Raw genomic sequence first — 15987 nt, 5'->3', positions numbered from 1 at the left:
CTGCACCATTCATACAAACATGCCAAGTACCTGGACCTCCAGCCATATCACCGGGGGGTAATATGAGTGACCACTCTTACCTACCTAGGTACTTACACATGCCTACTTACCCATCATCATCCACTGCATTCACCCTAGGCGTTGCCATTTTCACGGCTTCCTCTGCCAGAAAGAAAAAAAAACTCCCTATCCCATTACAACAGAGCCAAGAGGCAAGAGGATGCGTGATGAAATGATGGAGATGGACGGGGCGAAAGAGGGGGGGGGGCGGAGGGAAAGCGAGTCACATCACGGCGGTAGGGTGGTATGATGTTTTAAATGTCGTATGTAGGATTGCAGTGTACGTTGGAAAGGGCAGCTAGCCAGCCAGCCTTTCTATCTCGCCACTGCTCTGCTCTGCTCTGCTCTGATCTGCTATGCAGCAACCCACCACGGCACACTCGATACGGCCGCCATCATCATCGCCGCCCTCCTTCTCCCTCAGTGCAGCTTCGATTATTTCTTCTTGCCCTCCGCGTCCTTGCTCTTCCCCTTATCCGGCCCCTTCCCACCAGCGCCGCCAGCATCCTTGTCCTTGTCCTCGCCGTTCAACAGCGGGCCGTTGGACGACGTGCCGTTGGCCTGCTTCTCGCCGCCGTCCTTGCCGTCCTTTTGCTTGGCGGCGGCCGCCGCCTCCTTGGCCGCGCTCGCGTTCTCCTTGTCCTCCTCCTGCTGCTTGTTCTGGATCTTGTTCTCGATGAGGTCGTGGAAGGCCGTGATGGCGCGGATCAAGCTGCTGAGGTAGATGGTCATGAGCTGGTCGTTCGTCTTGACGCTCATGGCGCGCGCAAGGTCGCTGTCAGCGTCGGGGCCCGCTGGGGGCGCCGCGGTCCCTGCCACGGCCGCAATCTTGGGCGCCGACAGGTTCGGCAGCAGGTTGAACACGTCTTGCAGGTTGCCCAGGATGGCGTGGTTGATGGGCAGGTCGCCGTCGAGCACCTTTTGCAGGTACGTGCCGATGTCGCGCAGGCGCAGGTGCAGGCCCTGCAGCGACTGCAGCTGCGATGTTATGCGCGTCGACAGCGTGCCCACGGCCACGTCGCGGATGTCGCGCAGCAGGTGCTCGACGCCGATTTCCTCGGCCTCCTCGGCCTCGATTATCGACGGCGTGTGCACAAACGTCTTGGTTGTCGTCGTGCCGTCCTGTCGTACCAATGCATGTTAGCTTTCCTGATGATGATGTTGCCGCCGCGGGAAGGGTGTTGCTCTCACATCCTTGATCTCCTCCACTGCAAAGTACGCGTCCGTCGGCACGCCCACCTCCTTGGGTTGCACGTCGATGATGACGAGCAGCGGATTCGGCGTGTATCTCTTGAACAGCTCGTTGATTTCCAGATCCGACGCCCGCAGCTTGGGGCCCGAATGGTACCAGCCGATGAGCTTCTCCCGCGCGTTGACCTTTTTGAACATGTCGTTCATCGCCTCGACGTAGCTGTGGTCCAAGAACCACACGGACGGGTCCTTCTCATCTTCCTCAAAGGGGACTGCAGAAATGGCGGCGTCAGCGGCGTGCGTCCTGAAGTTGCGACCGCAAGCTGGTGGTGGTCTGGTGCTTACCCGCAAAGCTGTTTGATACCCTCACGTTCTTGCCATCGTTTTGTCCCAACAGCACGCCGACTACCCGCTTCTTTGTGCCCTTGGCCGTGCGTCCGTAGTGATCTGCTGCCGATAAGAGAACCAGAGGCGCGACGGAGACGGTCCGCTGGACCAGTGACAAGGTCTCGGCGGTTGTGGCGGGCATGCTGGGCTGTCAGCGAGGCGGGCGCGGTGGAGGCTAGGTGGAGGACGTTGGGTCGGAGGGGGGACGGCCGAGCTGAGAATGGCCGCGAAAATGAAGGGTAGACGGTGGAGATGGCGAGAGTTGATGTTGTGTATGGACGTGTAGGTCTGTCTAGGTTGAGCTCGAGCTTCGGCCGCGTTGGAAGGAGGCGGTGGGGGGCGGCAGAATTGATGGCGTTCCGTCACCGCGGCCAGGCAGGCAAGGCAGGGCATGGATCGATCCAACACGCACGAGATGAAGTCGAATTAACCTCGTCGGAATATATTGCATCCGCCATGCAGGGACGGCACGCTTCTATCAAATCCGATTCAAGCTGGAGTTATTACACTCATTCATTCGCTGCCTTCGATTCGCTTCTTCGTCGCCAATGTCATCGTCACGGACCAGCTACCGCATTGCTCGAGACTCTGCAAGCCAGCGGTCAAATCACCGGCCGCCTTCGTACAGACAGTCGCATCCACACGACCGAGACAGCGTTGAGCATTTGGATGCCATGTCTTGGCCGTCCCCGCAAAGACGATGCATCTTCTCCGCGCCAAGCCATCAAGACGATCGGGACCCCCCGTCGACCACGCTCAGCAGAAGCGGAAACTGATCGCATGCTATGAAGTCATGGACGACTGGCTTTACCTAAGGGTGTTAGGAAATGCTGGTATCAAAATTGGCTTTGATCAGGCACGCTCCTGCTGTCTTTGATAGGCAATGGCCCGTATCACCTCCGCATCGAGGACAGATAGCAGAGGTACCGCGAGTCAACGCGACGACACCCGGCCAAGTCTCCGTACATGGCCGGAAGAGAGTTGCCGCTCAGGCGACGAGTTGCGCCGCCATGGGCACCGCAGACGAAAGGAACCAAAAAACCCGAGAAGCAAAAGTTCAGACGAAAAGATGAAGCAACAAAAACCAACAAGGCGGCGAACGATGCGGGATGAGTCGCGTCTATTAGCGTCCGTCCTCCAGTCCAGGTTCAATGTTACATAGCTTATCGCCGCCCCCCCACACGTTTCCTGGCGTCGACCGGCAATCGCCCACAGACAGCGTCGTCCCCCGCCTAAGCCGTCCCATTTCGCCGACATAGGCCTCGAGACACCAAGTCCGAATATTATGTAGCCCGCGAATCCGCCTCCATGGCTTGCCTCTGCCCTGCCACCTCTCTGCCCTGCTCATCTTTGTGCGTGCGCAGCACCACTCATCCCGTCGCGACGTGTGAGTGGCCCTCTCCCTTCCGACTCTGTTCCGTTTGCTCGCAGACTGTGGGTACTGTAGTCACCGCAGCCCACTTGGCCAGCCGTTTAAATTGCAGAGCCTCCAGTCCTTCCTTGACAATGCTGACTGGATCCGCGCCCAGAGGACGCTTACCAACTTTCTTCCTCTGCCGTAAACCACCTCCTCGCCCACGACGCCGCCTCCGCAAAGCCGCCGGTGCTCAACCACCTCCGCCACCTCTCCGCCATGCGCCCCGAATCCACACATGGTTCCGCGCGCAATGCCTCTGTCGTCGAGGCCTCGGCCAACGCCGCCCTGGAGCAGATGGGCTACAAGGCCGAGCTGCCGCGGAACCTGAGCATGATGTCCATCCTGGGCATGTCCTTTGCCATCATGGCCGTCCCCTTTGGCCTCAGTACCATGATGTACATTGGCCTGGCCGACGGCCAGTCCGTCACCATTCTCTGGGGATGGGTGCTCGTCTCGCTCATTTCGCTGGCCATTGCCGCCAGTCTGGCAGAAATCTGCGCCGTCTACCCCACGGCCGGAGGCGTCTACTACTGGGCTGCCATGCTGGCGCCCAAGGAGTGGGCGCCCATTTCTTCCTGGATCGTGGGATGGTTGACGCTGGTTGGCAACTGGACCGTCACGTGCAGCATCAACTTCTCTGGCGCTCAGTTGATCCTGAGCGCCATTAGCCTGTGGAACGAGGATTTTGTCGCCAACACGTACCAGACGGTGCTCATGTTCTGGGCCGTCATGCTCATTGCCTTTTTGGTCAATGTCTTTGGCGCAAAGTATCTGGATCTGATCAACAAGATTTGCATTTATTGGACGGGAGCCGGAGTCTTGGTTATTATGATCACGGTGCTAACCATGGCCGACTCGAGACGGAGTGGCGAATTCGTTTTTGCTCACTACGACGCCTCTGCAAGTGGATGGTACGTTGAAACTAGAATCTCTGGGCGAAACAATCGACTAACCAAGTTGTCAGGCCGTCTGGATGGGCGTTCTTCGTCGGACTGCTGCAGGCCGGATACACCCTCACTGGGTACGGCATGGTAGCAGCCATGTGTGAAGAAGTGCAGAGCCCCGAGCGCGAAGTCCCCAAGGCCATCGTGCTCTCCGTGGCTGCAGCCGGCGTGACGGGAGTCATCTACCTCGTGCCAGTCCTCTTCGTGCTGCCGGACGTGGCGACGCTGCTCAACGTGGCCAACGGGCAGCCCATCGGGCTGGTCTTCAAGATCGTGACCGGCAGCGCGGGTGGCGGCTTCGGCCTGCTGTTCATCCTGCTGGGCATCCTCTTCTTCTCGGGCGTCGGCGCCCTCACAGCCGCAAGCCGCTGCACGTACGCCTTTGCGCGCGACGGCGCCATCCCCGGCTCGCGCCTGTGGTCGCGCGTCGACGACCGCCTCGGCGTGCCGCTGTGGGGCCTCATCCTCTCCACGCTGGTCGACTGCCTGCTGGGGCTGATCTACTTCGGCTCCAGCGCCGCCTTCAACAGCTTCACGGGCGTAGCAACCATCTGCCTCTCGGCCTCCTACGGCGGGCCCATCCTCGTCTCGGTGCTGCGCGGCCGCCGCGCCGTGCGGCACTCGTCCTTCTCGCTCGGCCGCTTCGGCTACGCCATCAACGTGCTGACCATCGCGTGGGTGCTCTTCGCCATCGTGCTCTTCTGCATGCCGTCGACCCTGCCCGTCGACGCCTCCAGCATGAACTACGCCAGCGTCGTCTTCGTCGGCTTCGGCCTCATCTCCCTCGTCTGGTACCTCATCCGCGGCCGCAAGGAGTTCACCGGGCCCCCCGTCCCGACCGGCGTCGATCCCCCGAGTGTCGGCGTCGTCAAGGGCATGCCGGTCAATGAGAGCTCCAGCGCTGATGGCAATTTTGAGAAGATGGTCGAGTCGAAGGAGGCGAATAGCGTCGATTCGCGGTAGTAGGTCGAGGTTCAAGTGGCGTTCTTTATTCTTGTTTGCGTTTTGTACATTTGTGGACTGTATGCATGCTTGTGTAGGCAGTTTGCGCAATATACCCCTTGAGTTTCCCAGCTTCAGCTGTTCAGTCATGAATAAATGTATCGACATGCTCACCACCATCACTTCAATCGCAATTTAATGGTCACTGAATAGTCCATCATCGCCTGAATGAAGGACTCGACAGAAATAAATCGTTTATGCTCGGATTGTACCATCTCATATACACAACAAACCAGCAAGGCATCCCAACAACACCCGCTGCGTACATCTACTCGATCCAACTGACGGACAGACGAACACATACGAAGCGCCCAAGGAAATCTCTATAGATACCCCTCATCACCGCACCGCCCTCAGCGCCTCATCCACATCCGTCATGTCCAACTCGTCCTTGCACACACCACCCTCGCAGACCTGCACGCGCGGCTCCGCCGCATCCAGCTGCCTCAACAAGCCGTTCCGCTGCTTTAGCCACTCGCTGCGCACCGCGCCTGCGCCGACGCGCGCAATGACGGCAGTCGTCGGGACGCGCGAGCGAGCCCTGGCGACGGCAGCGTCAACGTTGGTGCCGGAGCCAGAGACGACGACGCAGCGGACGCCGAGGCGCACGGCGACGACGGCGCGCAGCAGGCTGGCGAAGAGGAACGGATGCTGCATGAGTTCGGCCTCGAAGGCGTCGGCGGTGGCGCGGGCGTTGGCGGCGTAGTCGGCGTCGTCGAGCAGCGCGGCCAGGCGGTGCAGGTTGAGGGCGGCCACGCCGTTGGTGCTGGGCTCGGCGTTGTCCATGCCGTCCTTGAGGCGCAGGATCAGGTCGGGCTGGGCGGGCGCCGTCGAGAAGAAGCCGCCCGCGCTGCTGTCCCAGAAGAGCGAGAGCTGTGTGCGTTGCAGCTGGTCGGCGAGCTCGAGGTGTGCGTCATCGAAGGTGGCTTCGTAGAGGTCGAGGAGTCCCGAGATCAAAAAGGCGTAGTCGTCGGCGAAGGCAGGTGCGTCGCCCGGCCCTTCGCGGTATACGCGCTTCATGGTGCCCGTATTGGAGTCGTAGAGCTCGCGCTTGATGAAGTCGACGGCGGCGAGAGCCGCTTTGCGGTAGTGTGCGGCCTTGTCCGCGTCGCCGTTGGCCTCGAGGAAAGCGCTGAAGCGCGCCAGGGCTCCAATCGCAAGACCATTCCACGACACGACAATCTTGTCGTCCAGGCTGGGACGAGGCCGCTCCTTGTTGCGGTGCTCGAGCAGCTTGGCGCGACCCGTCTCCAGTATCTTGAGAACCTCGTCCTTGGAGAGGCCGAATTCTTTGGCGAGCGCTTCAGGGGTCGAGCTAATGGCCAGCACGTTTTGGTTGATGAGCTCGTCGTGAGCATCGTGCTCTGGACTGACGTTGCCATTCTCGCGCACATTGTAATACTTGGCGCAGACTTCGGCGTCGCGCTCGCCCAGGATAGTTTTGAACTCCTTGCGCGTCCAAACGTAGAATGCTCCTTCACGCTTCTCCTTGTCGTTTGGCCGGTAAAGAGAGTCTGCATCCTCTGCAGAAAAGAAGCCACCGGTCGGATTCTGCATTGGAGGGCTCGTCAGGTATGTTGCAATGTCGTGAGCAGCAGCAAGCAGTTCCGGGTCTTTAGTGACGATATATGCGTCCAAGTAAGCGGGAAGAAGTTGCGCTTGGTCGTAAAGCCTGCCAGTCGTCAATCTTTTCCCTCCAAAATAGTTGCCGGGCAGAACTTACATCTTTTCAAAGTGCGGCAGACTCCAATCCCGTGTCACCGAGTACCGAGCAAAGCCATGTCCAATCTGATCGTGAATGCCTCCGCGCGCCATGGCCTTTAGGGTATCTACAGCCATCACCTGGGCATTCTGACACTCTTTGTCGCCGACTATGGCCTCGACAGCGTCAGGGTACTGTGCAAGCCGCAATAGAAAAGACAAGTTCGCCGGCGTTGGGAACTTGGGAGCCTTTCCAAATCCTGCGAACTCCGTGTCGTACTTGGCGGCAAAGTGGGAGTATGCTTCTTCAAGCAGTTCAATGTCTAGTCCATCGCCGGCTTCGCCTTCGCCGCTCTTGCTGATGAGACCCTCCTGTGCGAACTCGCGCAACTGAGCCGTAATTTCTCGAGCCGAGTCCAAACACCGCTGCCGCTGATTCTGCCAGGCCTCCCTAACCTTTTCCAAAATTTCGAGGAACCCGGGCTGTTCTCCCATGACGGCAGTCGATGCCGGCCCAGGGAAATAGGTGCCTCCAAAGATGGGCTCCAGGTCCGGCGTGAGGAACACGTTCAGGGGCCATCCGCCCGAGCCGGTCGTAGCTTGCACGTAGTTCATGTATATGCGGTCGACGTCGGGTCTCTCTTCGCGGTCGACCTTGATTGGAATGTAGTATTTGTTCAGGACTCGTGCTATATCTTGGTTCTCGAACGATTCGCGCTCCATAACGTGGCACCCTGAGAGGAAGATGGTCAGGCATCGATCAACGTCTAGGTTGACGGCATGGCTCACAGTGGCAAGCAGCATATCCAATGCTCACAAAGAGCAGGCGGTTTGTCTTCTTTGCAAGCGCTATAGCATCCGGACCCCACAACTGCCATGCGACGGGGTTGTTCATGTGGCCGCGCACCTTGATATGTCTGTCAACCGTCCGCTCTTCCCAAAACATTCAATCTTCCCAAGCTGGCGTTCCTACATAGGGGCTTCTACTCTCACTGAGCCGATTAGTGAGCTTAATGTCGCCAGCAGCCGACTCGGTGTCGGAGATGCGGCGGGCCTCCATTGCGATGGATATGGTGGACTTGTTCGCTTCGCGTGCGCCGAATCGGGTGGTAGCTCGGGCGTGGGAGCTGTTTGAAACGACCGAGGAGGATAGGAGCGAGGCTGAGCGAGCGGTGGAGGTTCCCAGGACGAAGATGAAAAGAAGTTGGTGGAAGGAGGAGCTTCTGCTAGGAAAAGACAAAAAGTGTTGCGGTCGGAACCTGAGGCGGGTGGCGGCGACGTCAATATCGATAGGCACCCATGCCATGGCGGGGCACTTCAATTGCTTGGTTCCTTTTCGCACCTCAACGCCATCTTACTCGGTAACTTCTGACCTCTCCCCATTGCCAGCCCTCTTCCTCGACCTCTCTCGTTGCGAAATGCTGCGCGCCATATTCTCCAATCCTAACCGCCGCCAACGCCCGTATAGCTAAACTCTGCGACCCGCCGCCTCGCTGACCATGGCCAACGACATTGCCGTCACTCCCATCACATCTCTCCCCCGCAGTCACTTCACCCACCCAGCTTTTGCGCCTCCTCCATACCTCGTGACCTGGCGATGCAATCTGGCGAGCATTCTCGATCCCCATGTCAACCACTTGAGCTAACGATTTTCCATAGACAGCTCTGTCGCACACCGAAAACCTGTACTTTGTCGCCGGACGGAGCGAAATCTTCGTGTACCAGCCAAACTTTCCCGACCAGAGGTTAGACTCGGATCCCACCCTGATCCTCCAGCCTTCGGGGCCTGAGCACGCCCAACCCATCGTTCACGAAGCGCCCCTTGGACCCGGTCGGTACATCAATCAACTGATTGTTGATTTTCTGGGCAATGAGGAGATACTTCTCCTCGCGCTACACAACGGTGGTGTGATAGGGTACCGCATCTCTCAAATCCAACAGGCCATTGAGAAGCGCCAGGAGCCAGATTGCGTCGAGACCAACGTTGGCGACGACGTCACTCCATTCTTCAGGGAGCATGTGGAAAAGAGCGCCTGGGGTCTAGCTGTCCACCGAGAAGCCCGCATGATTGCCGTCAGCTCAAATACCCACAAGGTGACGGTATTCGCGTTTGCTCTTGATCGCCGTGATGCGCCCTCCTCTGGACCTTGGTATCGAGACAGGTCAAGTCAGAGAAAGGTCCAATTACCGAACACTGGGACGAATATTCCTTGCGTCGCCTTCTGCAACACTGCTGATGATCCCGAGGGGCGATGGCTGATGACGACCGACATAGAGGGCGTCGCCCGAATATTCGACCTGGCCTTGATTGGAAGCGTTCTCGACCCATGCGTACACATGACTGCCCCAAGGTTTTGCGTCCAGGCCTGTTACGGGGACGATTTGGATTGCATCTGCCCCTCGCTGGATGAGCACAGCCATCAGTACTGCCACGCAAGTCAGTTCACGTACACCCTGTCGTTTGAAGCCTTGGCTCTGACGGATGAGAACAGCATGGGGGGCCCTTTGGCTCGACTCGCGAGCCTTTAAGCGGGTTGACAACCTCAAAGAAGCCTTTGGCTGCGAGGCAAAGATTACCAAATCAAGCACGGATCAGGTTTGCTTTGACTGTAGCAAACGGAGATCTCTTGTTCCCAACTCGAGCACGACCTGGCGGCTCGACCCGAGTGCGCCTCCAGAGGAACCCGAAGACGGGTTCTGGGATCGAGGGCTACAATGCTGGTAAGTTTTCTCGCCGACGGGACTTCCAGAGTATGTGACGATGGGTGAGCTGACCCTCGGGGCCAGGCGCGAGCTTACCAATGAGTTTGAGAATGAAATCCCAGAGAGTGAGGGTCTTCCGAGCACGTCTCCCATAATGCTCCTGTCGATTCGTGACATGATCTTATTGCAACCGCTGAAGAGTGGGATTGAGTCGGATCATGTCGCTTACCACGACCCTCTTTTTCAGACGTGTAGAGAGGGCGAAGATGCACTCTGGTTGCTCGACCAGGATCGGTTAAACTTGCACGCTCAAATACCGGAACTAGGGGTCGTCATTGTTGGTTCGGCAAAAGGGCGAGTGGCTGTGTTATCGCTGACGCAAACGAGCTCGACTCGGCCTGGCGGCAAGACGTATGCATGTCGAATCGACCACATTCTTCCCACGCTGGAGCAAGAGCGCCGGGGACAGCGTTCAGTAGGGTCTTTAGCGGGGATAGCGGTGGGCCCGATACAAGGCATGTTGGGACGTGCAGCAGACCATCCACGGCGCTGGCGACTGTTGATGATGTACCACGACAATGAGGTGCTCAAGTACGAAATCAGCAAGCGGACAGATGGGGAACTGCGGGCACAAGAAGTCAGCGAGCTCATAATTTAACCTAGCTAGTAACAAGAATCAAAGTGGCGAGAAAGGAATGCTTCTAGAAGCGACAAGTTGAAGTGGAATGCTAGAGAGTAGAGCCCCGGACGTGGGGAAGCACGGACATGACTCGGCGTGGCCAGGTACCTAGGTTCTAGACATGGACATGGACCCTTCCAAACCCGACTTCTTCTCTTCACCTTCACTTGTCATCCTCCCATCACCAATACCGCCGTCGTCGTCCTTGCAAGACCCGTTGATTCTCCCCCCAGACAGCAAAAGTGGCGTCCCTTGCACCGTCATCCGTCTCTTCATCCGCCTCCACCAATGATTCAATAACATTTGCCGAAACCTCGTCCACCCTCTACGCTGTGCAACCAGCCCAGCGACTGCTTGTGCTTGAGATTCCCTAGCATTGGCTTTCCGGGGTCGCGTCCACCGTCCCCGTTTCAACCTGTCAGGCTAGTTAGTGCCAATTTCTCCGTCGCATCTGAGAAATGCCTACGCTCGACATCTCCAACTTCAACATTGTCTGCGCAACGCTGGGCGGGTTCGTCACCGTCTTTGGGCTGGTGTCTTATCTGTGCAAGGAAAAGTTTTATCTGTCCGAGGCCCGTACGTCTCGGCCTTCTTCTGTGCGTCCTGCGCGTTTCAAAACGCTTGCTGACGACGTGCCAGTCATTTCGACCATTGCCGGCATCGTCTTCGGCCCAAATGCCGCCAACTTTCTGCGCCCAAACGAATATGCCCTTGGTAGCGAGGAGACGATGCGCACCATAAACCTGTACTTTACGCGCCTAGTCTTGGGCGTGCAGTTGGTGCTGGCTGGCGTTCAACTGCCCAGCAAGTACCTGCAGAAACAATGGAAGCCGCTCGCTCTCCTGCTTGGACCAGGCATGACGGGCATGTGGCTGATCACTAGCCTCTTGTGCTGGGCCATGGTGCCGAACCTCAGCTTTTTGGGGGCTCTCGCCGTCGGAGCCTGCGTGACGCCCACCGACCCTGTCCTGTCAAACAGCATCGTCAAGGGTAAATTTGCAGACAAGAATATCCCAAAGGAGTTGGCCAAGCTCATCATTGCCGAAAGCGGCGCGAATGATGGGCTTGGCTATCCGTTTCTCTTCCTGCCGCTGTACTTGATCAAGTATACCCAAGACGGCGGCGTAAGAGGCGGAGCCAGGACGGCCATGGGCTTGTGGTTCGGCGAGACCTGGGGCTACACCATCATCATGAGTGTAGCGTACGGCGCCACGGTGGGTTGGATTGCCAAAGAACTCCTCCACTGGGCCGAGGAGAGAAAGTACGTCGACAGGGAGAGCTTTTTGGTCTTTGCCATTACCCTTGCCGTAAGCTGTCCCGTCACATCATTCGACTGGAGCTGACTTGTGTGCTCAAGTTGTTCATCGTTGGAACTGATGGCATGCTGGGAAGTGACGACGTCCTGGCTTGCTTCGTGGCTGGAAATGCCTTTACCTGGGAGTAAGTGAATTTCCCCCGACCCAGGACTACTCTGATCTGCGGTTCTAGCGACTGGTTCCGCCTCGAGACCATGGACGACTCCTTACAGCCCACCATTGACATGCTCCTGAACGTCGCCATCTTCATCTGGATTGGAGCAGTATGTCCCTGGCACATGTTTGCCGTCAACAGCGTGATTCCTACCGTGCGCCTCGTTTTCTTGGGAGTTTTGGTGTTGCTGCTGCGCCGCCTCCCAGTAATACTGGCGTTGCACAAGAAGATTCCACAGATTGAAGCCTTTCGACAAGCTGCCTTTACTGGCTTCTTTGGTCCGATTGGTGTTAGCGCCGTCTTCTACCTCTACGTCAGCCTGGAGTTTTTGAGCGAGATCAAGGTGAACGGCCACATAAGGGAAGATGCCGAACAGCTTTCGGAAGTCATGATGGTAGTCATCTGGTTCCTCATCATTTGCAGCATCGTAAGTCGCAAGACCAAGACGCCACCGCAGCACTGTACTAACAACTCCCCAGGTCGTCCACGGCCTCAGCATCCCCGTCGGCAAACTGGGCATCCTCATCCCGCGGACGCTCTCGCAAGCCGTCTCCTCCGAGGCCGACCCATCCGAGCCCGCAAACCCCTTCTCGATCCGCTCTCTGACCGACGCTTCCATCCACACCTACTTCCGCGGCAGCAACGCCGCCAACCCCCGCCAATCGGATGCCTCGACTCCTCGTACCGAGAGCACCGCCACCGGCTCCAACCTGCTGCCCCGCCCCATCTACCGCATCGGCGGCTCCGTCATGAACAAGAACCTGCAGCGGCAGCAGCAGCGGCGAAAGTCGCGCTCCAGCCTGCCTGACGCGCCGCTTCCGCATGTACAGGGCGGCGTGGATGAGGCGGAGCAGATGCCGTCGAATGCGCAGAGTATGGCGCCTAGTCGCTTGTCTGTTAATGAAGAAGGAGAGCCGACGCTGGCGGAGCGCACTATTCGTTTTGCTGATGGCTCGGAGCGTCGCGCGGGTGGGACGGCGAATGCGGAGAGGGATGGCTGAGTGCGTGGGAAATCTACATGCCTTGTTGCTTGCCGACTTCCTGGGCCGGGGTTGCTCTTGCGGCGAGTGGGGGGTGGGTGCTCCTTGCCTGCTTGCATGCAAAACCACTGTAGTTCAGCAAAACCGCACAACCCTGCTGTAAATGGATGGACAAGTGGATGGATGCAACGAAGCGTCGAAGCGTCGAAGATAAAGGAAGGCAGGTAAGTGAGGAGACGTACTGGCCCGTCGTCTGAGTCTTTTGCTCCGTCTTCTTTTTCCGCGCAATATTTTGGCGCGTCTCTATTTCTTTTATTGTCTGTTCGTCTGTTGCTTCTTTGTCGTTGTTCTGCCTTGCTTTAGTGTGTTGCTTTTCAACTTTGTGCTCACTATGATTAGGGAGTGGCAAAGAAAGAAAAGAAAACGAGAAAAAGGGAAGAAAGAGGGAGAATCATAGTTAGAAACATAGACTGTAAATGAGAAGTAAACTTTACTCTCTAGGTAGTGCTGTGCTTGAGGTGCTGGTGCTGGTGGTTGTGGGCTGTTTGCGTGCCTGTAGTTTCTCCTTATCTAGCATCTCGCCTTGAGCTACTCCCCAACATTCGACGTATCCGCGTGGTATCAACCGCCGCTGCTGCTCCTGGCGTCCAGAGAGAGAGAGGTCTTTAGGATTTGTGGTCTGCTTCTGTATATTTGTCTGTCTGTCTGCTGTTAGTACCTCCGGCGGTAGGCGAGGATACAATAGACAAATAGCTCTCAGGCACAATTGACGCGTGTCTTTCACAGCTTGTCTATCACCCACTTTGGCGGCTAGTCTGCTAATATGTCTATTGTTTTACCAAAATCGCCCTTCATTCCTCAGTCGGTAAGTGACCGGGAGGATGTGATGCAAGATACTTAAGGTAGGCAGGTGTATACGGCATTCAGGGTACAGAGGCGCATATGAAAGTGAATAAGTACTTAGATACTAGGACCTAACATTCCGTCTTCACGTACGTACACACGCACATCACATATATCAACTAAGCCAAACCCCAACACTTGGATTTGAGAAGGACGGAAAAGTAGTTTGGTGCTGATGCCGTGTCCGCGGACAACGCTTCCACTAAATACTTCCCCCAACACTGCTACCAATACTATCAATACCACCGATACGAACAACACTGGATAATGTCTGACTGAGGCAATAGCTGACTACGTAAGGAGATGGGTAGAAACAAAGGGAATCGAACAGTCAAGGTGAGTCGATATGAGCTGAGATGGGATGAGAGATTACCCGCCCAGCCTAAAAGATGCGTTGACAAGGGAAGAAAAGAAGTGAAGTGCAACTGATGAGAGCAGAGCAGAGCAGAGCAATTTTGTGGATGGTGATTTCTCCAGGAAGAAGAGAGAGAGAGGATGGATAGGTCGAAACTGGGAGGCGGAGATGGAGGAGGTTCAGGATGTCGTTAAGTCGGGTCGTGAGGAGAAGTAAAGTAGGTGGTTGGTTTTCCAATGCTGTAGAAGAGGTGAGGTGGAGGAGGGTGTTCCCAAGATGGTCTGGGTAGATCGAAGGGAGGTAGGCGGTTGCAGCGCTTAGTCGAGCTGCTCGTCAGGGAGGCCGTTTGGCAGGCCGTTAGGCAGCTCCTCATCCAGCGCACGCTTCAGCTTGCCCGGGACGTCAATGTCCTCAGCAGGCGAGCGAGCATCGCCATTGACGCCATTGGTGTGTTGCTCCAACTTGCCCTTGGCCTCATCAACGGCGCCATCAACCTCGCCGTCCACGTCCTCGGGCTTGAAGTTCGGAATGGCGGCCTGCGGGTCGCGGCGCGGGTCGGGCACCTTTGCGGCGTCGACGCGCCACTCCTGGATGGCGCGGATGATGTCGACGGCGAGCTGGCCGTTCTTGCGCAGCGCCTTGTCCCAGTGCTGGGGGATCGAGTCGCGCAGCGCGAGCATGCGCGCGATGCTGTGCACGAGCAGCCGCCGCATGGCGCTGCCCTCGTCCGTGTTGGCGAAGACGTACTGCACGCGCCGCAGGCCCGGGTAGCTGTCGGTGCGGGCGTAGAATTCGCGAACCTCGCCCAGCGTGTCGGCCACCAGCGCTCCCACGGCCCACTTCTCGCCCATCAGGTACAGGTCGAACAGCGTCGTCAGGTCCTTTTCCTCGCGCGCGGGCCGCACCCCGCCGCCGTACAGCCACGACACAAAGGCCGCGAACGACTCGTCGTCTTCATCTGGCAGCCCGAATGAGGCGCTTTGGTGCTTCTTGTGGTCTTCCTTGGCCTCCTTGGATTGGAAGATTTTGTGGAAGAATTTGCTGCGTGCGCAGAGCAGCTTCTCGTGCAGGATCCAGTGCGTGTTGTCGGGCCCGACGTAAATGTCGACCAGGTCGTGCGAGAGCAGCGTGTGGAGGGGCTTGTCGCCCAGCTTGGCCGTGTCGGGCATGGTTGTGGTGAGATTGATGAAGCCGCGGAAGGTTTGGTAGGTGGAGATGGGTATCAAGTGAAGAAAAAAGACTCGAACGCAGGCAATCAACAATTCAAGAAGACGAGAGACGCGCGGAGAAGGAGACGATGACGAAGGGGGGGGCGGAGGTTTTGAAGCAGCGCGTGTCGTCTTGTCCTGTGGGCGGCGCACGGCGACCACAATATGACGTTAGTGGTGACAGCTCTGCCTTGATTTACTGGGATGCTGCATCTTGTCTTGCGAGCCCCGGCCGACCCCAGCCACAGGCGACGCATCGATCGGCGTCTCACGGCGGCTCCTTTGCCATGGAAAGGTCTCAGCTGACGGACGGTTTGACTTGTTGTCAAGTCGTGGTGTTGAAGAAGTGTGTGGAAGAGAACGATGTGAAGCGGATTGCGTCACTACCCGCCCGCGCCCGCCGTTAGCATGGCCCATGCGCCGACTCTGTCTCAACGTCGTTCCATGAACAAGTCCCCTCCACAACAACCGTCGCACAGAGTAAGCTGCCACAATCCCTCGTACTCTGCCAAAGCAGGACCAATTCCTCCGCCCTTGTACTGCGCAAACAAATTGGGCCCGTCGCCTTTTAACCTTGGTCACAAGCCGCCGCAGCAGCTGCACCTTGACGGTAGCTGCATGGCACCCTGGACGCCTAGCTGATGGCTCCAGCCACTCTGCTCGCACCTACTTGCCGGCCCAAAACTCTTTTCGCTTGGATCGACGTCGGCTGGAATTGCTCGTCCTGTTTCCATTCGCTGCACGAAAACCGTTTTTTTGCGAGTCTTCTGATCCGCGATGAGGGATCCCTGGTCTTGTCATGGCGCGACGTCGTTGTTTGCCGCTACTGGTTAACTTCAATGCTCTCGCTTGCCATGGGGTGAGATATTGCGTACTAATTCCACGTTTCATTCCTTATTCACGCAGTCAGTCACAGCACTCACAAGTCACGGTCAAGGCCGGGACACGCAAGCATTCAAAAGTCAAAAGATGGTATTGATGATATTG

The 15987-nt window shown here is 57.4% G+C and overlaps 6 protein-coding genes across 6 annotated transcripts; 3 read left to right on the top strand and 3 right to left on the bottom strand.

Annotated features, from left to right (window-relative positions):
• Window positions 1–310: 310 nt before the first annotated feature.
• On the bottom strand, window positions 311–1913 carry J3D65DRAFT_620028 (putative 26S proteasome regulatory particle subunit Rpn8). The gene is made up of 3 exons (XM_066799815.1): window positions 1597–1913; window positions 1252–1523; window positions 311–1182 (listed from the first exon to the last, which is right to left on the bottom strand). Exons 1-3 carry the CDS (start codon window positions 1778–1780, stop codon window positions 496–498), a joined length of 1143 nt encoding a protein of 380 aa, XP_066657120.1. The 5' UTR covers window positions 1781–1913; the 3' UTR covers window positions 311–495.
• Window positions 1914–3271: 1358 nt separating this feature from the next.
• Window positions 3272–4962, top strand: J3D65DRAFT_550268 (polyamine transporter TPO5; the record flags this gene model as incomplete). The annotated part of the gene is made up of 2 exons (XM_066796991.1): window positions 3272–3966; window positions 4020–4962. The coding sequence occupies 2 exons, from the start codon at window positions 3272–3274 to the stop codon at window positions 4960–4962; spliced, it is 1638 nt and encodes a 545-aa protein (XP_066657119.1).
• A 146-nt stretch (window positions 4963–5108) lies between these two features.
• On the bottom strand, window positions 5109–8032 carry J3D65DRAFT_620023 (Six-hairpin glycosidase-like protein). Its single transcript, XM_066799814.1, has 4 exons — window positions 7676–8032; window positions 7492–7609; window positions 6725–7436; window positions 5109–6673 (listed from the first exon to the last, which is right to left on the bottom strand). The coding sequence occupies exons 1-4, from the start codon at window positions 8006–8008 to the stop codon at window positions 5341–5343; spliced, it is 2496 nt and encodes an 831-aa protein (XP_066657118.1). The 5' UTR covers window positions 8009–8032; the 3' UTR covers window positions 5109–5340.
• On the top strand, window positions 8030–10231 carry J3D65DRAFT_675946 (uncharacterized protein). The gene is made up of 4 exons (XM_066803590.1): window positions 8030–8309; window positions 8362–9139; window positions 9195–9423; window positions 9490–10231. Exons 1-4 carry the CDS (start codon window positions 8202–8204, stop codon window positions 10061–10063), a joined length of 1689 nt encoding a protein of 562 aa, XP_066657117.1. The 5' UTR covers window positions 8030–8201; the 3' UTR covers window positions 10064–10231.
• Window positions 10232–10250: 19 nt separating this feature from the next.
• Window positions 10251–13021, top strand: J3D65DRAFT_620012 (Sodium/hydrogen exchanger family-domain-containing protein). Its single transcript, XM_066799813.1, has 5 exons — window positions 10251–10660; window positions 10724–11391; window positions 11442–11524; window positions 11573–11981; window positions 12034–13021. The coding sequence occupies exons 1-5, from the start codon at window positions 10543–10545 to the stop codon at window positions 12553–12555; spliced, it is 1800 nt and encodes a 599-aa protein (XP_066657116.1). The 5' UTR covers window positions 10251–10542; the 3' UTR covers window positions 12556–13021.
• Window positions 13022–14247: 1226 nt separating this feature from the next.
• On the bottom strand, window positions 14248–14937 carry J3D65DRAFT_541887 (uncharacterized protein; the record flags this gene model as incomplete). Its single annotated transcript, XM_066796721.1, has 1 exon — window positions 14248–14937. A coding segment is annotated over one exon (690 nt), but the record flags the coding sequence as incomplete, so codon positions are not given.
• Window positions 14938–15987: the final 1050 nt, after the last annotated feature.

Source organism: Phyllosticta citribraziliensis (genome assembly GCF_038025025.1).
Source record: "Phyllosticta citribraziliensis strain CPC 17464 chromosome Unknown J3D65scaffold_4, whole genome shotgun sequence".
In the NCBI taxonomy this organism is placed as follows: Eukaryota; Fungi; Ascomycota; class Dothideomycetes; order Botryosphaeriales; family Phyllostictaceae; genus Phyllosticta; species Phyllosticta citribraziliensis.
The sequence above is the reverse complement of the archived record's forward strand: the minus strand, read 5'-3'. Positions and strand labels throughout refer to the sequence as shown.